The 21,790-nt window shown below is 37.9% G+C and overlaps 2 protein-coding genes across 4 annotated transcripts; one reads left to right on the top strand and one right to left on the bottom strand.

Annotated features, from left to right (window-relative positions):
* Positions 1 to 8,087, top strand: LOC103815346 (cytochrome P450 2J5-like). Its single transcript, XM_009089097.4, has 9 exons — positions 1 to 222; positions 1,247 to 1,409; positions 1,923 to 2,072; positions 3,513 to 3,673; positions 4,539 to 4,712; positions 4,947 to 5,088; positions 5,730 to 5,917; positions 6,031 to 6,172; positions 7,907 to 8,087. Exons 1-9 carry the CDS (start codon positions 52 to 54, stop codon positions 8,083 to 8,085), a joined length of 1,470 nt encoding a protein of 489 aa, XP_009087345.1. The 5' UTR covers positions 1 to 51; the 3' UTR covers positions 8,086 to 8,087.
* A 1,096-nt stretch (positions 8,088 to 9,183) lies between these two features.
* On the bottom strand, positions 9,184 to 21,790 carry CAPN10 (calpain 10). Of its 3 annotated transcripts, none has more exons than XM_030227327.2 (13): positions 21,723 to 21,790; positions 21,161 to 21,368; positions 19,698 to 19,829; positions 19,251 to 19,447; positions 17,776 to 17,999; positions 17,124 to 17,265; positions 15,465 to 15,631; positions 14,632 to 14,915; positions 13,964 to 14,166; positions 13,369 to 13,624; positions 12,123 to 12,322; positions 11,489 to 11,534; positions 9,185 to 10,139 (listed from the first exon to the last, which is right to left on the bottom strand). In XM_030227327.2, the coding sequence occupies exons 2-13, from the start codon at positions 21,302 to 21,304 to the stop codon at positions 10,110 to 10,112; spliced, it is 2,025 nt and encodes a 674-aa protein (XP_030083187.1). In that variant the 5' UTR covers positions 21,305 to 21,368; positions 21,723 to 21,790; the 3' UTR covers positions 9,185 to 10,109. The 3 variants fall into 3 exon arrangements, with proteins under 3 accessions (XP_050833833.1, XP_030083187.1, XP_009087344.1); XM_009089096.4 differs by having other exon boundaries at positions 17,782 to 17,999; XM_050977876.1 differs by lacking the exon at positions 21,723 to 21,790 and having other exon boundaries at positions 9,184 to 10,139.

Raw genomic sequence — 21,790 nt, 5'->3', positions numbered from 1 at the left:
AAAAAAGACCAAAAAAGCCAAAACCCAGTGAGAAGCTAAAACTTTGATAAAATGTTGGGGATTACTGAGATTTTTATAGCTCTAGTAGTGTGTCTCCTGCTTTTGCAGTTCCTCAAGCTGCAGTGGATGCGTACCCAGCTTCCTCCAGGACCAGCTCCCCTCCCCATCATCGGAAATTTGTGGCTGCTGGACTTCAAATTACGCCGAGAAACTCTCAGTAAGGTATTTATTTATCTCTGTGCTTGCAAATCAGTCTGAATCTATTTTAACTTAAATTGTGCATTGCATAGGAACAGCCTAAAATGCTAGTTTTTTAAACCTCAAGCTTGATTACCAGCCAGTTTCAAAGACTCTGAGGAGCCTGCAGTATTAAAAATATTTCTGAGTAATAAACATCACCATTGCTTTAGTCCTTGCTATTTTCTCTCTCTTTTGGTTACATTCTCACCAGCACTGTCATAGAATGGTACTTCATTGGCAGTTTCATTCTGTTTCTGTGTTGATATCCAGCCCTGTAAGCCACCTCTAGCAGAGTTCTCCTATCCTGACACCAATGCCACTGGAACATCTCCATTAGAAGACCAAACATGTACCCTAAACAGACACTTTTTTTTCCCCTGTTTTTTCATCAAAAAGATTTCTTATCTGCTGTAAACAGGTTACTGCTAAAACAAAGCAGGAAAATCTGATTGCTGTCTGCAACACAACCAATCACTCCAATCAAAGCTATTTCAAAAAGTAAGGAATTTGCTTCCCACCGTTACAAGGAAAAATATAAGCATGATGTGAGGAACAACAGAGGAAAATAATAAAAATCCTGAAAGCTAGGAACAGCTATAGAAAAGAAAGCAAGAACACTTCTTTCCTTTCTTTGTAAGCTAGAGACAAGAAAATACCATCAATTTGGTTCCTTAATAAAATAAAGAGAAAAGCTCTGGGATTTTGCCTGTAATAATTTGTTCTTTGATTCAGAGCTAAACAAAGTAACCTGCTGGTTTTCTCTCTGTGAAATTAGAGAGGTGTTCTTCTGAGAGATGTCCTTAGCATCTATTCCATAAAGAGAAATTATCTTCTGTTCCCAAAGCACATTAATAACAGAAATATTTTTTTTTCTAAAACTTGCAATTCAATTTGATGCCAACAAGTGGGTTTAGTCACAACTACAGAAAACTCTTAAATAAATTGATATTTTAGTGGATGCTTTCCCTGGTTTACAGTTACAAATTTCCTGTTATCAACTCTTCAGTTAACCAACATCTACGGAAACATCTACACACTGTGGATGGGACAGACACCTCTGGTTGTGCTGAATGGATACAAAGCAGTAAAAGATGGCATTGTCACCCACTCAGAAGAAGTTTCTGGAAGACCTCTCACCCCTTTCTACAGGGATATGATGGGCGAGAAAGGTACAAAGTTACACAAGAATTCGAGATAGAACAAGGTGTAAAGGAGGAAGATGTTTTCTTGTGCACACATATCAGCTACTGCTCTATCAGGGCATAAGTGGGCTCTCACTGCAAAAATGTTTCATGCAGTGCTAAGCATGTTAAGGAAAAACCAAAAATTTATTGTCTTATAAAGCACATCACTCAGTGTTTTTCCTTCCCAATAGATCCAAAGGAATAGTTGCTTGGAGAAGTTGCCCTTCAATTGTATCACTTCTAAACCAGGAGACTGCTCATGTAGAAGATATCTATAGACAAAGCTGTTCAGTCCTCACCAAAACCACTCAGTTTACAAGGACACATTTAGGACCAGCTGGGTGTCATAAAATCCTCAGAGACCAAAACTCAGCTTCTAAAATCTAAAATCATTGTATCTTGTTAGTGAAATACAACCTCATCTAAATCAAAATTTGCCTCCTGCAGTGAAAGGACTTCCCCTCCCAGCAATGAACTAAATGTTTCTGTGTTTTTCAGGTATTTTCCTGACAAATGGCCACACCTGGAAGCAGCAGAGACGCTTTGGCATGACAGTTTTAAGAAGTCTGGCACTTGGTAAGAACAATTTGGAACATCAAATTCAAAGAGAGGCCTGTCACCTTGTGGATATCTTCACAAATACAAAAGGTAAATTTACTAGAAGAACAACACTTAAGGCTTTTCCTGAAATGCAAGGGCTGGTAAAAGTTTCACAGTAATTTTTACAAGTACTATAGATATTGTCGATATTAGTAGAACTTTCACTGGCTTCTTAACTGCATTCTTTGCAAAAACTGTTTTGTCTGCACAGTGGGCAATATAAAATTGTTTCTTTTTAAATAGCGAGAGTTTTAAAAATGTTTATTATCAACACAGCTGGTAATGATTCTTACACTCAAGGAGTATAGAAAAACCCTCCTTAAAATACACAATGTATGACCTGCTGGAAGTCATTCTAGGACAGCAGGCTGTCTTGGTTTGGAATGCAATCTGGAACACAGGCTTTCAGGATTTGGCAGAGAAAGAACCCCAAAACATGGAATGTATCATTCAGTTATCCAAAAAAATCTTCTTTTCAAGATTTGGATGAAATAGAAACCAATAGAATTTTATCAAGCTGCCAAAGTAAAGCAATTAAATATAAATATTCTGAACAGCCAAATCCCTCATCTTGTTCCATGTGAAAACACATGAGAGGTTGCCTGAGGTCTCTCTCCAACTCCCCTTGGACCAGGCCCATCTCTTTTCTGAGAGCAACATTTACACATCTTTAAAATGTAGAAGATGAAAAAACTCATCTACCTCAAGTCCCTGTACAGCCCAAAGCTTTACCTACCGTGCAATCCCTTCTCAATTTTAAACTCAGTAAATGTATTTAGTCTTTCCAAGAACAACCAAGAGCATTGGACTAAAGTCAGGAATGCATTTTCCATAGACATATTCTTCAAAGGTTGTCCTTGCCATTGAACTGTGTACTTAATTTATTTTTTTTCTGGATTTAATCCTTTTCAATGGGAGATGTATTCTGCCCAATTATATGAGCTTTGCCTTTTCAGTCTGTGGAAAAATAATACATCTCTGGTTGGATTGTTAAGCTGATACTTGAAAACCCAAAAGAGATAAGTCATTTCAACAGAACTAAGAAATGAAAACACTAATTTTTTTTCCTGGGTTTTTTGTTTGGTTTGGGGTTTTTTGGTTTTTGGGGGCTTTTTTTTGGAGTGGGAGGAAGGTGAGAATTGTTTGTTTTGGTTTTTAACTGCAAACTTAAATCTCTACCTCCATATTTGAAGGTATATGCTCTAAATAATTGCTTGTGTTTCCACACACCCCAGACCACAAGTTAAAGAAGGGGAGATTTTATGTTTGTCTACTCAAAACTGATTATCACTGTATTTTACAAGAGTAAAGAGCAGATTGAAAACTACAATTCATGCAGTTAATATATACTAAACTAGGCTTAACTTACATGAAATTTTTCTAAAAATAGTCTGATCCCTTGTTGCTTTTACCATTAAAAAATAGCTTTCCTCATTTTTCTTGCTGTAGTCTATTCAGAAGTTCTCACAGTACCTCCCCTATTCACAGGCAAACCTTTTGACCCCCACACTTCCATTGTCCGTGCAATTGCAAATATCATTTGTGCTGTTGTTTTTGGTCATTGCTTCTCCAGTGAGGATGAATCTTTCACCAAACTCATCAAAGCTATTTATTCTGTGATCTACTTTCAAGGTACTATCTGGGGCAGGGTAAGAACCTACTTTTCTTGTTCCTTAAGGTGCATTTGCACTTGACAAGTCAAAAGAAATTAAAAGTCAGAGACAATTATTCACAAACATTTTCATTTCCAAATATACCATTGTTCTATAAGCCACAGTGAAGTAATAAATCAATACATACTTTGTATATGTAATTATTGACTTCTAATCCTTCTTTATGTCTGTAAATCACATCCTAAAATTAAAATTCTAGATCATCACTGCTTTTTACAGATTTCCAGTGAACAATCATTTGCAGAACACAGTGTATTAATGATTCTTAGTTCTTAAAATGAAAGCAGCTTCTAAAATTTCATTTTCATTTAGTCTTGCAAATCTAGAAATGCAATAATAAGAACTAAGTCTTCAAATTCTGAAGTTCTTTTGAAAATATATCTTGTTTCAATTCATAATTCATATTACCATCAAGATCTGAGTTATTCTGAGCTTCCAATAAGATTCAGGTTACAACTTCATCACACCAAGAATACTTTTTAAGTTCTCAGAACCCTATCTATTGCTTAACTTGTGCAGATTTTGGCACACTGGTATTCTAAAAGACTATCACGTTCTTCATAAAGGGATGACTAAAAAAAATTACAGTAAAAAATTCAAGGTTGAGAAAAATCTCTTTGTGAGTCAGATTAAGCACTCATCCATTTTCAGAACCCCTGTTATATTATTAGGTATTGTTCCAAAAAGTAAAATATATTCATGTTCCCAGTATTTAACCTCTCTTACTTGTGTCTGTTGCCTCTCATTCCAGTTTGGTTGCTCACATGTTGTGGTGACTTCACCATTACCAGGAAATCAGAACTGGGATCTGACATTCTTTGCTCTCTGTTTAACACCACAGCTGTACGATGCTTTCCCACGGCTCATGCACCATCTCCCAGGGCCTCATCAGGAGGTGTTTGCATACAACGACTTCATGCACAGATTAGTCATGGAGGAGGTTCAGGCTCATGAGAGACAAGACACAGGTGATCCACAGGATCTCATTGACTTCTACCTGGCTCAAATAACAAAAGTAAGTATCTGTTTATCACACACTCCCTTCCTTGGCTTCAATGCCTACTACAAACACTTGCTGTTCCAGCAACTGCCACAGGATTTTTATATGCACGCTCTATTTGTGCAGCACTGAGGGTGTTTGATTTGATGGGCTGCTCACTGTTATCATCAAACAATTACAGTTTCTATGTGACTGCTGAAATATCTGAAATTATCTATTTCATAGTCTTCTTGTGAATATACCCTACAGACCAAGGACGACCCTACTTCTACATTCAATAAAGAAAATATGGTTCAGACTGTGGTTGATCTTTTGCTGGGAGGCACAGAAACAACAAGCACCACTCTTCTCTGGGCACTGCTCTACATGGTACAATACCCAGAAATACAAGGTGAGCAAAAGTTCCATCAGAGAGAGCTGCATTCAACACCACAATGAACATCATTAGTGTAAGAATACAGATCAATCACTTGCAAGACATCAAAAAACCCCTTAGCTATGCACATGAATGGTGGTACATCAGCAATTAGGATCCAGAAAACAGAAGGTCAATAAATGAAACAAACAGGTGCTTCCCCATCTGGTTCACCAGCAACACTAGCAGAAATTAGTAGTAGCCAGTTTTACCTCACTATTAGAGGTTGGCAAGACAGAGTAACAAGTTAAAGACATTTCATCTGCAACCTAGTCTCCTCCCAACCTTTGAAGTAGAAAAGTTTTTAAAAGACACCTGATCTGATACATATTTATAAACAATGTAAGTTATACCTGTAATTTCAAATTTTAATCAATTTTTTGAAACACAAAATTGTACTATTCTCAACACCAAGTAGGTGTCTTAAATGAGACATCATCCTGTGATTCAGGGAGATGCACTTCCTTGATCAATAGAAACCTACACAGCAGTCAAACCACATGCCAAATAATTTCATAGCAACATAATTTCTTTTATTTCCCCCGGACAGGACATTCTCATACAAAATGAGGGGGGCGTGGAGAGTGGGAAATGAAAGTATTTTCATTTGTCCGCAGAAAAGGTTCAAAGAGAGATAGAGGCTGTTCTGGAACCCTCCCATGTCATCAGTTATGAAGACCGTAAGCAGCTGCCCTACACAAATGCTGTGATCCACGAGGCTTTGCGCTACAGCAACGTCACCTCTGTGGGGGTCCCTCGACAGTGCCTGAGGAGCACAACTCTGCTGGGTTTTCACATTAAAAAGGTACAGAGGATACTCCCCTCTTTCTTACATCTTTCAGCTGTTAATATTTAGCATTTACATGACATTGAGAGAAGGAAAATCTCTGAAAATAAGATCTCTGCTGCTTCTTGCAGGGCACGCTTGTGTTGCCGAATCTGCATTCTGTGGTGTATGACACTGAGCACTGGGCAACCCCTTGGAAGTTCAACCCAGATCATTTCCTAGATTTGGATGGCAACTTTGTGAACAAAGAGGCATTCTTACCTTTCTCAGCAGGTAACACCCTGACCTTGAATATTCCTGCTTGATCTGTTTTGCAGCAAGATTAAAAATACTATTTCTAAGTTCTAAATATACATTTATCAAAATGTATTTGACTAGAATGACTACTTGACTGATTTGAAAGATTTAAAGTCAGGTCTTTTGCTGTAAGAGCCACAAATACTGTGCATTTTGTATTTTTCATATATTCAAACAGAGGATAAGTATGGCTGGGAGACAAAATGCTCTTTCTTTGGCATATGCACGGTTCCTATCATAAGGATATCCAAGCTTATCTCCTAATGTGATAAATTGAGGTAATTCCCTGTTAAATCAAGGTAATTACCCTAAGTCATGAAATTTATGTTTTTTCACCTTACAAAAAGGAAGGCCAATGACGAAAGGAATATGGTTTCTCAAAACATACAGAGAAAATCTGGGAAGAAGGAGGAAACCAAACCTCAGTCTCCCAAATCCTTCGTAAATAGTCTAGCACCACGTTTTCTTGTATCTGTAGAAAACTAGCAAAATCCAGTAGATTTTGTAGGTTTTCAATAGAGCATTATTAGGCAATCAAAAAAAATTTTAACTTTTCAAAAGCATATTACAATGTACAACTTAAATAACTTACAGTGCAAAATGCAGGGATTCAAAGATATGGAGGGGGGAAAAAGAGTGAAAAGCAGTATGCAACAACTCTAGCGAGTTTCTCTAGTCTACCAGTTTCTCCAATAAACTGATTATGAAAAACAGCAGCACAAAAGAGGAAAGTGGTATCATTACTAAAAATTCACAATAGAACCACTGAGAAACAGCTGAGGGGTTTGTTTTTTTGTGGTACTGTTGCATTATACTACTACACACTTCTCGCAGAGAAATACCAAAGAGCATACTGAGTGACACATGGTCAGATTAAATATAATAAATCTAGAATTTTTTTTTAAATTCTCTAAATTGTCAGTAAATCCTAAAATCATCTTTGCAAAACAGGTATTTATCACCTTACCTCCTTCACTCACCAAATGGCTATGAATCAAGACAACCAATTTGGGCTCCCATTTCAACTGTGGCATAGGACTATTTCTTTAACTTGCTCTGGTTGTTTTCAATTTATGTAATCTGAGAATTTAGATATTCTGAATATCTATCTTTGGGTTTTTTAGCCTGGAATATGTAGATATCCTGAAATGTCCTGTGTAAACAATATGCCAATATGAGTCACTGAGTCTATATATCACTGCACATTTCACTCCCTAGGCACATCTGCCTCTGACAGTGTCAGGGCTACAAGGACCCAACATACCCTTCTGAATTTCTGTTAAAGATATCCTGATTACGTCCTTCACCTTGGCTTCAGAACTGCATCCCACAATGCTCCGGCCCTCCTTTCTGAACAACAAAAATAAGACTCTGAAGTATATGAATCTTTTTAAAATCTGGCTTAGCTAAGAAGCAATTAATGGCTCTCGCAAAAAGAATCAACAATGGAAAGGGAGAATTGCATACATGCTCCAGGGGTGAAAAAAGTCTAAACAAACCAAATCAAAACACCAAACCAAACACTTGACAGAGGTACACAGTTTCTCAGTTAAATGTTTCCCCACCCTCTTCCTAAAGCATCTTCTGTCTTTACAAAACAAAATAATTATCTTACATTAACAGAATTTATGGAACTCAGTAGAATTTTCTGCAAAGTTCTTTTACAGAATTTAACTCTACTCAACCAACTCTTTTGATTTTCCTTGGCAGGGCACCGTGTATGTCTGGGGGAACGGATGGCACGAGTTGAACTGTTCATCTTCTTTACCAATCTCCTTCGGGCATTTACATTCCAGCTCCCTGAGGGGGTGAAGGAAATCAATCTGGAGTACATTTTGGGTGCAATACTGCAGCCACATCCATATAAACTCTGTGCTATTCCACGCTAGTCTGCAACACACTACAATGCTGAGAGACTTCAACCTGTTAGTAAGTGCAGATCCTTTAAAAACATGTTTCACTATCTCAATTCTCATCTACTGAACCTTCTGAAATGAAAGTAAGTCCACTTGCCAAACTCACATAATTGAGTCTTAAGCATACACGAACACACAATATTTCCAAATAAATGTATTTTCACACTCACAGTAGCAGTGAATTAGCTGTAGGATGTTAGAGAAGTGGCCTGTATAAAGTAGTTTCCTGCATGTGTGCTCTGTCAGGTATCACACTCTTAAAATGGGACAAGTGTTCAGTAAGGATGCCTGAATAAAATTTTCTTCAGTAAGCTGTTACTCTGAGTTCATAGATATTTTCTTAGATCTTCTTGCAGGAGGTAATAGAGTATACACACACTTAGTGTTGATTGCTTTGCCTTTCACTCTCCAGCAAAGCATATAGTGTAGCATAAACTTCACACACACAAAAATGATTGTAGTATGGGGCCTCTCATAACCACAGCCCATTTAGAAATCCTTACACCTGCTTTTACTTTCTCAGTATCCAATTTCTATTTCATCACAGCTCGGGTCCATGCACTTTCACAAACTTTTCCTTCTGTTTAGATATACTGCTGTATGATCCAATCATTTCTTATTTGAAGAGAAAGGAACATCTTTTCAAGAAATTAAGAAAATAAACGATGATGTCAACAGTTGTTTTAGTAGGTACAGTAGAGATTTATTACTCACAGTGTTTTCTTTTGTTCTTTTTCCACACCAACAGATGTGGAAGGTTTTGATTGCTTAAAATTCAGCCAAAAGCACCATAAATCCTTTTCATTTTTAAAGTTCAACAGGAGCTAGCAGAAATTATGGCAGGATGTAGTTAAAAGCAAAAGCAGAATACTACATATTTCTGGGATATAAAACTAATGGAAGACTTGATTCTCCATGCAAGTGTTTCCAATTACTCCCTTCCACTAAGTGAAACCCCAGGGTTCTAACACATGGTAATGTTTGCTACCACAGAACCGATGCACACTTGACACCATTGAAATATTTAACTTTTTAAATAAAGGCCATTTTAAAACTTTCAATGTCACTTTATTTTTATTGAGGAAAATATAACATTTAAAAAATCCTGCTTGAATAAGAAACACTTTCAAACATAAATTAAGAAAAAAAACCTTAAACTGCACATTTCTTGCAGCAAGGGCAGCTCTTCCATAAAACGCATTCTTACAGATTTACAAAAGCAGTCTGACATCATAGTTCAAAAGTTTTCAAGTCTTGTCTTTTTTATTTCTAGCATTCATTAAAGAAAAACTCACCAAAAAAATCTTTCCTTGGAACCCACCATCTGCTTGGCTCCATAGAGGGCCCAAGGTAAAGTGCTCAGCAGCAGGACTGGCAGTGTCAGATACAAGCTTGGACTTTTTCTACTCCAGTATATTTTGATGGTTCTTGAGTATATCCTACCTGAAAAAAATACTCCAGTTTTTACTCTATGTTCACCACCCCTTTGGTCACATGAAGTTGTTCTGTCAGGTTGATATTTCTTCTTCCCCAACAAAATATTATTTCACAATCATAGAATGGTCCCCTGGAAGGGACCCTAAAGATCATCTTGTTCCAATCCCCCTGCCATGGGCAGAGACACATTCCATGAGACCAGGGTCATAAGGGCTCCATCCAACCTGGCCTTACATGTAGGTTTTATGGTTTTCTTCCAAAACCATAGCTTGGGTTAAACATGCACATATTCTTCGCCTGTATTTTTGAAGAACTGAGGTACATGACAATTTGCTGTACAATGCTCCTTTTAAAAATGTGGGAAGACCAAATACTCAGTGTTCATGATTAAAAGAGGTATTTTTTACAAAGAAGTCGTTACAGGCCTGACAGTTGGTACCAGTGAAAAACAGCTGGGCTAAGAGCATCTTCTTGTAACTCCATTTAAAACTGAGAAAAGCAAGATGAGGCATTCCTCAGCTTCTCAATGTTTCTTGAAATGACAGTGTGAGAATTCCACACTACCTTTTCATCACAGTTGTAAAGGAAACCTGTAAGAAAATGTGCAGTACAGAGAAAAAAAGCTATTTCATCAGGTTTTTCTGTCAAGAAGGAATAAAAGTGAATCAGAGAAAAGAAAGATTTAGAAACTGAGGTTAAAATGCAAGGCTTTCATCTGAAACATCCTTTAAAAATACCAAAAATTTTAAAATTCATAAATTCCATCACTTCAGTAACTAGAGAACACAGTCAAACTTTCAGAAAAATACACTGACATCCAGCTCTGCTCTTGTTACACATCTTTTAGAAATCACTAGCTCAAAGTGAGGTAAACTGCCTAGAACCCTCAGGAGCTAAACTCCTGAAAGTTTAAAAGTCCAGTCTTTAGAAATACCCATATTGCTGAAGATTAGATTCAGACACTAATTTCTCCCACTGATAAGAAAAATATAACTGCAATTTCCAGATTCTTGAAGATGTCCTGAGATCTAAATGGTTTCTTTGATTCTGTTTCAATAAATAATACAAAGAAACATAAGTTTGAATAGATTCCTTTTGATATAATGGCCTTGCAACATTTTGTTCTCAAAACAATGGTAATAAAGGACCTTCATTGCATAGTTCAGCTCCCAAATGTTAAAGTAACAGGAACCATAAGGAAAGTACACACAGGTCTGTGCCCACTTTGTGTAGCACACAAAATCTATACTGTTTATGTGGTTTTAAGAAAAAAATGTAATCACTGGTCAACATGACCCACATTCAGAAAACAAGTAAGTCAATTCTAAACTTGGGTGAAGAGTTTTTCCTACAATTTTTGTTTTGTTCAAACCTCAAAGGGAAATACTCAAGTATCTAGACAGTCTTGTTCCATCTAATAAGCAGAGTGTTATAAAGGACACGTTTTAATCCACCAACCAAATCATGTATCTTCAAACCACTGTTAAAATAATACTTTATTTTTAAATTAAAAATATTTTAACCAAAGTTCTCCTCTGTCCCCAATAAGAACACCATAAGTATTAGTTACTCAGTATTTACATCCAATCCTTTTGTATTGCATGCCTATCTAATCAAGCAAAACAAAACCAAAATCTGAAATAGCTGTAATTAATAGATGAAAACAACTTGCACTCCAGGAGGGATTATAATGGTGGGATGCTGTATGGGCTGACTGTAGGGAAACAAATAAAAACCTAATCTTCTCATTTTGCTGTGCTTTCTTAGGCCTTTACAACAATATAACATCATTGGAATTTTAAAATGGCAATACAGAGAATACCAAATATCAAAATTAATCAGATGGAGGAAGGATACAACATATAGTTAAAACAAGCAGATCTGTGGTGACACGAAGAACGAATACATCAAAATATATCCATCAAAATATATCACTTACCTCTTGCAGTACTTGTCCAAGTGTCTCCTGGCTGTGAATGCGCTTCCTGTTGAAAACCCAAACCACACTTATTTCTGCACAAAGCATTGGGAATCTTGCAAATATCAAGTATTTATCCCACATCAAAAAGAGAAGCTATATCAGGCTTCATTCCATATCCTTTTCCTTAGCAAATCCATCTCCGACTCTGTTGAGTCTTACTGCAGTCTTAAGGAATTTACAATTCTGATTCAGAGCTGTTGTTATTCACATCATAGTTAGAACTACCTGGAATAAGTCTGGCTACTCATCACATTTTCTCAAAAACAAGCCCGATTTTTAAAAGGCATTGGTAACTTTCAGCAAAAATCCTAACACTGATGAGGCAGCTGGTAATTAATTACTAAAGTGTCATCTCCTGCAGCAAGAGACATCTGAAATTCAACAAGTGATGCAAGAAGATTTAACAAATACTACCTTTTTTAGTCATTCCTCCAACATAATCAAAATGGTAAGCAGTGCAGGCAAACTATAAAAATACAAGACTTCACAAAAGTTTCCTCAAGAGAACACATTACTGCAGTCATTTCCATGCATCCTGTAATACATGCACGAAAAAGACTAGAAAAGCAAATAAAAGGCAACATAATTTTACCTGTCTATTTTGGTTGCTATGACCACTGTAAAATTGCCTTCTGTATTGGGCAAGTATGTAGAGGGTATAATGACATAACTTCCTGCAGGAAGCCTGCAAAGTCGGCTGACTTCCTGGGAATAGCAGTGAGGAACACAGCTCACCAGAGGCTCCAAGTGTACAAAAGAAGTAGTTTGTGGTTTCCAACTGCTGTTAGGCACCTGCAAAAAAGAATGCAAACATGCTTACTGTTTCAGTCTCACACTTCATTCCTAGGACACCACAGTGTGATATGGTCCATCTCTATTTCAAATACTCATTCTGCTGTACAGAGCTAGAGAGAAGAGGAATGGAAAAGCTTCCAGAAAACCCAGATGGCAGTACTAACAGATGAATCATTCCTAGCATGTTTGTAGACAAATATTTAGAACCCACTACTCACATAGCTGTAGAGCTTTCTCTGTTTTCTAACCTCTCCCTTCCCTGCCACAGCCTAAAGCACTTGTTTTCTGCCTCAGGGATCTGCTGAACAGACTGTGTCCTTCCTATATCTAGTAGTCTTTCCTGAACTAAAAAGTCATATTAGACTTCATATCAGTCTACTATAAGAATATAAAAAAAACCACTAATCTTTCTTCACATATTGTGTACTTGAAGTTTTTATAATTACTTCTGGTGCCCAACTCCAGACTTTCCACTTAAGCAACACCTTTTTTTGAAGCATGGTTTCTAAAAATAAAGCTACCTTTCTCTGCAAAAGAGTTACTTAAGCAGCAGCTTCTCAGGTTACATTTATGCAGTTGAACACTGGCACACACATGTTGAATCTGTATATATCCATATCAAATAAAATCTTGTTTTGTTTCTGATCACCTGCTCAAGATATCACAGCCCTTTTGATCCAGTATAATTTGCCTATAAACATTTAATTATTAGACACAAAGGAAGTAAGTTTTTATGATAAATTACCAAGAGGTTTGGTCCTCAATCACTAGGGCACCAAGAATTATTTGCAGATCCTCAAAAAAGAGTTAATCATGGCTAAAACTAATTTAGAACCTTGTAAGAATTCAGTGGAACCAATTATCTGATTACTATGCTATGTAACTACCTAAGTTATTCCATACCTTTCATGGGCATTACTTCCAGAATCAGCCTGTGTTTCTCCCAGAAGCAGCAAGACCCTTGCAAACTGCAAGGAGCCCTGTGCTGCCAGGCTAACCTTCACCCTTGGCAAACAAGCAGTCAAACTGACCAGAAGCCTTACCTGGAAAATATGGAAACCTATTGGACAACACTTGCTATCCAGGCAGTGCTGACGGAGGGTGACTTTCACACTGCTTTTCCCTGGTCCTGCAGGAACTGAGAGGGGAAAGCAGGGATTGGTATGGAAGGAGGGGAAGTTCCTGCTACCTCCAGCATTCAGCCCATTCTTCCAGCTTCCATGCAGCTGCACTGTCTCCCATTCACCAGCTGGGAGTTCTTCACAGAGGGCAGCATCCATGGGTGGTGGCTTTAGTTCACTATCAAACATAAGAGAGCAAAGAAACAAAAATGTATAAAACACATACTACCAGAACATAAACAAATCTGACCAGCTTTTAAACAGCTGCCAACACTACATTTTGCCTCTGCATACAGCACTAAGCTGCAGTTTAGAGTCAAGATGTTACTTCTTATTAGTATTTTAACAAGAGGTAGTAGAGGCTTCACGACAAAAACAAGGAGCTGGGAAACTTGCAGGAATTCAAAGACAGCACTCTGCACAATTCTTCAAAATATTTTGAACATTCCCACTTAAGAGCTACACTTGTATTTATGTCAACAATTTTAAGAAATGTTCTGTTTTGTTTTAAAACTACCTGAGAGAGATCCTTCCCGTTGAAAATACACGAAGCAAGAAACTCCCTACTGCATCTTTCAGAAAAGTGCTGGGAACAACAAGATAAAAGCCAGGTGAAAGGTCACAGCACACATGGACTTCTCTGTCGTACGAATGGCAGGCGGTACCTACAACTGGAGGAGCAGAGAGGGTCTTTGGAAGGTTAAATCGTTTCTTCTCCACCTAGAATAGATGCATAATAATGTGTGGTGGTTTAGGAAAAATTACTAGCTTGTAATAAAATTAAAAATTATCAAATATTGTTTAAAACATTTTTAAACATGCATACATTTACAAATTAAGCAAGACAAGAGCATCAGCAGACGACCTGAACATCAAAGAGAAGTAGGAAGAGTTAATATACAGGAGTAAATTTAGAAATGGCTTCAAGCAATCAGCCCAAAAGGTCATGCACTAATTTGGAACAATCCCAAGTGCTCAGTGATAAGAAGAAAGTATTAGTCCAGTAATAGTTTGTACAGACAGTAACTGTGAGATAAACAGAACCATTCCAGCATAAACCAGAGACAGAAAACTTGTGACCAGATGAATTGTATCACTGGCATGGGAAATAAATGTTCTTACTCAAATGATTCGGTATTGCTTTAAACTTATATTTCCAAGAGAAAAATATCACTTTTGTATTACCTTCCAGACATGCAATCCCACAGCCTGGTAATTCTTTCCCTGTATGCCTTCAGTCAAAGATGGATTTTCCTCTGCTAAGCGATTTGGATTTTGAATCCTTCCAGCCCAGTCAGTGCTGTATTTCCTGTGTTTCTGCAGCAGAGCAATGCACACCTCACTCGACTCACAGACCCTCAGCCAGAACTTGGGGTTGGTGGGGAAGCTGCTGTTGTTGCGGCAGCCACCTGCAGACTGGCCTCTCACCCAGGATCCAAAGAGATTCTGAGAGTGATACAGCACTTTCTCTAACAAAATCAGAAAAACACAGTGAGGACTTCAGACAAGAGAAGCTGCTTAATTTTACACAAAAGGCATATGGCAGAGATTGCCCAGCCCAAGAAAACATGCTGTCATAGCCTGACACTTCCCCCAAGCAGAAATTCATCACCAAGATTTTGAGAGGCATGAGAATTAATGCCACAGTTGGTAATGAAAGACTAGTGACATAATTTTTACAAGAAACTTTTACTAGAAATCTCAAGTGTATATACCATTAAAAACAAAATATCACATGACTGTACAGAATAACAGCCTTCTAGACAGATGACACTAATCTTTCAACCAACTAGCAAGTAACTAGATTTCCTAGAAATATCAATGGTTTCTCTAAAGATCTTTAATTCCTCTTGTCCTTCTGTCTTCCAGTAGAGACAGAAAAGGCCAATGGATCTACAGGAGAGGGGGAAACTAACAAAGAGAAATTATGGTCTAGGTGTATCCATTTGCAATTCAAATCAATTCTTCCCTGTGACATAATGTTATTTGCATGACAAAGATGTCTTCTCACATCACACCTGTATAGAGGCTCTGAAGTTGTCCTTCCTCATTGACTGGAAAGCCCACAGTAATCTCATCAAATTCCCTGAAAAATTCCTCTTCATCAACCCAGAATTCTCCTTCTTGGATCTGTGAGAGGAGTTCTGAAGCAACTACTGGATCTAGCTGATTCCACCCTTGACCACTGCACATAATACAGAAATTAACATTCAGCTCTTTGCCCAGAAGAGTTCAAGAACAATGTTCTATCAAATATCTTATGGAGCAGGACAGCAAGAAGAGATTTCTTCATTTTATTGAAATGATTGCATTTAATGAAATAACGTCATTGAAAATCTCTCTGCACATTACTGGTCAGCGAGAGGGATCATAGGAAACACAAGTCATAACTTATCACAGAAAACTTAGATACAGCCTAATACCAGACTGGATGCAGAAGAGACTTCTGGGTGAAATAGGTGCTTTGCTTACAAAGAAGTCTGAGAGCAAAATAAAGGCTTTTAACTGTTGTTTAAAAAAGAGGCAAAAAAAGTAAAACAAGCTGTGCTGTCATTGTTCTGAAAAAAATTTAATGCTTTACAACAAAAACTGATATTTGTGTTAAGCAACTGACTACCCCCATGAATCTGCTTGCCAAGTCTTGATAAACCAAGAATTTAAACACTTCATTATTTAGGGCTCATTAAAAGCAAGTAGTTTCAACATTTTCCATTGTTTCACTAGCAAAAAAGAACAGCTCTGCACTTGAATAAAACAGGGCTCTAAGGCCATCCAATGAAACCCCATCCTCTTGCAACTATATGGCAACTTACTCTTTGACAAAGAAACTACAAGAGACCAAGTGTATAACCAAAACACTCTCAAAAGGAAAAAAAATATCAGCTGAAGTCACAATAAATGCAATTAAATTATCTTTCTAACTCAGGGAAAAAAAAATATTTCTACAAAAATGTTCCTGAACATCACCATATTTTTAACATATTTTAATGCTGAATGCTTGTTGCTTGGGTCAAGAATTGCATGTTCTTTTGTATAGTCAAAACATGCTAACATTTTCCAAAATAAGCAAGTATGGTCTGCCCTTTCGTCATTCTTGTTACTTTTCTATTTGAGCTGCTACACATATTTCTTCAAGTCCTTTAAAACAGTTCTCTTCTTTATTTCTACTTTATATGGACTCGGTTCCAGCTTCTCCTATATATATCAATCTACAGAAATGAGATAACACAAGCAACAAGCATAAGCATCCTTCCTTCTGCTATAGTTTTATAATTACTCCTTTGCTTGTTTTCTGCAGCTGAGCCAGGAACAAATGAGAAGAGTCAATGAATGACTACAAGAAACAAACACGATCAAAGATAGTAAGCACAAAAAAGCACAAAAATCAGAAACAGAAAGTTAGCCAACACCTTAAGTTTGCGTCTATAAAAAGATATGGTTTGATAAATAAAAAAGTTATCAAAAAATTTAGATTGTGAGAACTAGGAGATCAAATTTACTAGACTCAGAACCAATGAGCTGTGTGAACTCCGAGCTCAGTAAAGAATTGCAGACACACTGAAGCCACTCTCCTCTGCTAGAGATTATTAGCAGTGTTTGCCTATGTAATACGTGGATAAGCATTGTGCTTCAGAACTTACACAAACGGTTTTCCAAATGAATATAAAACTGCTCACCCCTCACACCAAGGCCCTTTCCAGCACCGCCTCCCCCAAGGATTTCGTATTCGTAGCAGGAAAATTTCCTTGCCTGACACTTCAGAGAGATTCAATGTGTCTATCACAATAAAGGCATGAAATTCTCCTAGTTCACTTGCACCTGAATAGAAAAAAAACCCATTTGAAAATAAACAAAAGAATCTGTTCCATATTTTACAATAACATTAGTGAAAGAAGGCAATTTTGAGATAAAATGAAATGGGTTTTACATCTATATTAGAACAGCACAAAGAAACCTCAAACAGTTCATTTTAGTGACTATAAGGAAATAAAGTAACATTGCAAAGTGTATTAACTTGCTCCTTAATCTCAAGTCCCTATGAATTCACTGTGCTAAAATTAATTGAGGTTTTCAAGGTTGTTTTTGAGATGCTTTTTCAAGGGTGTGCATTTTGGGGGAGATACATTTGTTTTTGAGAATTGACCATATTAGCTTCTAATATGAAAAGCACTTCTCCAATGAAGCCCCCATCCTGAACTCAGTAACATCCTTATGTCTTCATTTATCCAAACTTTTCAAATTGTACCATGAAACTGGCATGGTACTAGAATCAGCACTTCTATTTGCTGGCTGCCTTGTGCTTTGAAGCCTGTTAATAGAGACACTTACTATCACCTTGTCTAGAGTTGAGGACTGAACAGCTTATTACACACTGTTCCTTCAGACTCATTAATCTTCTAAACACTGCTTTCTCCAAAACCATGCCAGTCTTCTCTTTCTCCACATGTTTTCCAGGGCCTTTCAGGGTCCATCTTTCAGCAATTCCTCCAGTCAGATCAACCAAAGCATCTGCCACCTGTCCTGCCCACAACTGCTCATAAGATCCATGCACTCTAAAAAAATTTAAACAAAAAAAAATAAAAAAAGTTTGTACACATAGCAGAACAAAAGAAACACAGCTGCTACACACTTGCAACCCCACTCTTTAACACAATCATGACTGCACCCTACCTCATAACCCAAAGTAGGCAAGAGAAAGCACATACTATCTTATTTATATGGAACACAACATCTTAAGAATATGTAAGTCATTGAATATTCCACTGCTTGATGGGAAGTTTCTTACATTCTTCTCTATTCATTCAAAAAACTGCTGTTATCTAGTACTAGTCATTTGTACCCTATTATCCATGCTCTGCATTATCTTTTGTGATATACTAACTGCATTCTGTATAAATAAAAACATTTCTTCCTCTTCAATTATTTTTTATTCATTCTGCACAAATAACTAGAGCAGCACTTCCCTCAACAACCTAAGCAAAGCAAGAGACTGCCCCACCTGATGTAGCAGATGCAAAAATATAGCAAAAGAAGTCAAGACTAAAATAGAATTATAAGATTGAACAATAAGAGCTCTGCAGACAACAAATATTACATTTCAAACCTACAGAGAAGCTTTAACATTACATTGGTACTTTGCAGCTTCTGCTCAATCTACAGCTGAGTAAACTACTTTATAATTGAAGTCTGCCTCTGCCCTCTGCTGGCAACCACAAAATCTTCTGCTCAGATTCTTTGGGACATTAGATGTCCTACCAGTGCATTTTGTCTCCAAACTGCTTTGTCTATCTGGACAGCTTTTCTGTTGATGTGACATAAACCCCTAAAGAGCTGCATTTTCTTTCTAAAACAGTAAACTAACAAATTATGCAAAAGAGCAGTGAAACTCACACAACCAGAGCCTCGTCTATCACAAACTCACTCAATGTTGTTGTTTTCCATTAAAATATCTGCATGCTTTCTGCTTTTCATTAAGCTCTCATCTTCCCTCATAAAACATCTTCCTTTAACAAATTAGAAAACTAATGGACAGAGACTTAACAAACATCACTTGAATCCTGAAAATTCATTGCAGCTTACTTTTCACGAGAATTACCTCCCCAAAACTATCTTACTTCAAATGCAACTGGAAGCACACCTTACAGACCTACAGTTCAGTACAGCAACTTCTGCACAAACCAGGATGGGACCACCAGCAGCCACAACGCTCAGATCTATGCCCAAAGCAGCTGGGTAAAATAGGCAAGCAGAAGAAATATACAAGTATTGTAGTTCTATTTCCACCAATAGCAGCGTTCACATACTTTGCATAAGCTTTTTCCAGTAGTGGAAGCCAAAACAAATCCTCTGTCTGACACTGGGAAAAGCAGAGTTTGCCCCCAAGGCAAGGCAGGCGATCATCAATGGTCACTTCCACCCAGTGGCCAAACTGCCAGACCCTGCACGTGAAGCAGCCTTGGTAGGACTCATCTGTCCAGCTGGGCTGGCCTGGAGGGATTACCTGCAGGGCAAAGGCCAAAATCAAGGCAAACAATGAATTAATGAAGTTTATTTTTTGCAAACAAAACTAGTTTAAAATATACTGAATTTGTATGAGCCATTTGTAACAAACACAGTAAAAAATATGATAACACAACCAGTGAAACTGAGCATAATGAAGGCAATACTCGTATGGAAGCTTGGGACTGCAGAACAATACACAAATGTCAAATAGGTGAAGAAAACTTCTCTAGCATGAAACTTCTCCATACCTTGTTCAGTAAGTATTTGCTCTTCTGCAAAGCTACACAGGCACACAGGAACCAACAGTCTCCCAAAATTCCTTGTTTTACTTGCACATCCTGCAGATTGTTTGAAAATAACCGAGGAGAGGAACAAATGTCCTAAAATTAAAAAAAAAAGGAGTTAAAGCCAAATCCTGCCCGACATTTTAAGGAAGTCTGTGTTTCAGGGACTGGGAAGGCTTCAGAGATCTCTCATAACATAAAAGAATTTTTACTTCTAGAAAATTTCCTTTGCACACACAGCCTAAGTAAGAAGAAACAAATAAATGGCCTGTGGCAGTATTTTGCAGGTACTTCATGAATGCAAACCTAGTTCACACACGACTTTTAGTACACAACTGTCACCATCAGGTGCAACCTTATCAAAAGCAGTAAGAAGTGAAAGACAACATAATTCATCAGCTCCTTGTTAGACCTATGATCAACTGTGACAGGGCTGATGCTATCCACATTTAATTGAATATCCCAAGCAACAAAATTCTCAAAATTAGAACAAGGGAAAACATTTCCTAGGGCACACAAATATAGATTAATTGGTAACACAAGAGGAAATTTCAGATGCAAAGTCCTGAACACTTAATCTGATCTGAAAGTGAGTTTGTGAAATGGTTCTCCTTATATATGAACACTGCAAGAGATGGAAATTAACTCATCAGCCCTCAGCAGCAATTAAGGCGTAAAGAAAAAAAGCAGGAAGCTGCACACTCAACTCCATGGAATCATTTGGTTGCCAATTACACCTGATAACCAACAGCTCTGTCACTATTCTACAGACAGCCCCAGACACAGGGGAAAAAATACAACTCAAGACAACATGCATTTTTCCTCTATTACATTTTTATAGCCTTTTTTTCCCTTCTACACAAAGGCAGTATCATAAACACTTCACCTTAAATGGGCACACTGCAGAAATGCATTCTAAAGCTTTTAGCTCTAATACAGCTTGCTCTGCAACCTAGCTATAAGTTTAAAAGCAATACAAGTCATATGACAAGTTATAAACTTTAAAAGTTTTCTTTCCTGTTATCAAAGAAAGCAATCACAAAAAAAAGCAATAGGCATCTAAAAAATTCTAAAATACAACTACTTATTTTCAAGACCGTTATGCAATATATCAAAAAATTTGGGAATGACATAATGCTGCATTCTAACGTGGTATGCACATAATTTGCATAGTGAAACATATTTATAATAAAATATCTGAATTTCTCCTACTGCCATGAAATTTAAAAGCTCTACAAGAGGATTTAAATCAAGCCTACAAACAAGCACCTAGACTAAAAACTGTAACTCATGTATTGTTAACACTGACATACTTCTGTATTTACAACCAAAAAAACCAGCCAGAAGCAGGTATTCAACGGTAACTTGCACTTACTACCTAGAAGTCCAATTCTGCTAAAATTAGCTTTTTATACCTTAAAACTCACCTTAGGTCTCAACCAAGATATCTCGCCTCTGAACTGGGCAAGCGGGGTACAATAATTAAAAAATATGGAGGTATCACTGGCCGGAAACGTGGGGTCTGTGTAAAGGTCTCTTGCCACCATTAACTGTTTTTTCTCTCCCAGCATTTTCAACACAGTCCTTAGCAGCTTTGCCGGCTATTCCTACGACTTTAAATCGCCAGGCACCAACCTGCAACAGAAGCGAGTGTTACCGGGGAATTGCAACAGGGAAACAAACAGGCATGGCGGATTTATTTAGGGATGGACAGCCTCTCGCTGTAACACCTGGAACCACCACAGTGGTTCTTCCAGCACCTGAAGCCACCCTACAGAGCTCAGCTGGAAGAGAAGGGGGCCTCTGAGGAGACCTACGCCCTCTTAGATCCCATATCCTGCTCTGCGCACACCCTCCACACAAAGCTCCCCCCCTCATCCCTCTCCTCACACCCTGCCCAAACAGGGCCTCTCCGCACACGCCTCCTCGTGCCCCCCATCCTCACAAGAGGTGCCAGCCCGGCCGTCCCCGCTCCCGTTCCCCCCTCACCGCGGGGCGGTCCCGCCGCCATTGCCCGGGGCGGCCGTTACCCGGCAACGCCGGCACGCGCGGCCCCG

The sequence above is a fragment of the Serinus canaria genome, chromosome 9, assembly GCF_022539315.1.
Source record: "Serinus canaria isolate serCan28SL12 chromosome 9, serCan2020, whole genome shotgun sequence".
Lineage (NCBI taxonomy): Eukaryota > Metazoa > Chordata > Aves > Passeriformes > Fringillidae > Serinus > Serinus canaria.
Note: the sequence above shows the minus strand (reverse complement) of the source record. Positions and strands in the feature narration are given on the sequence as shown.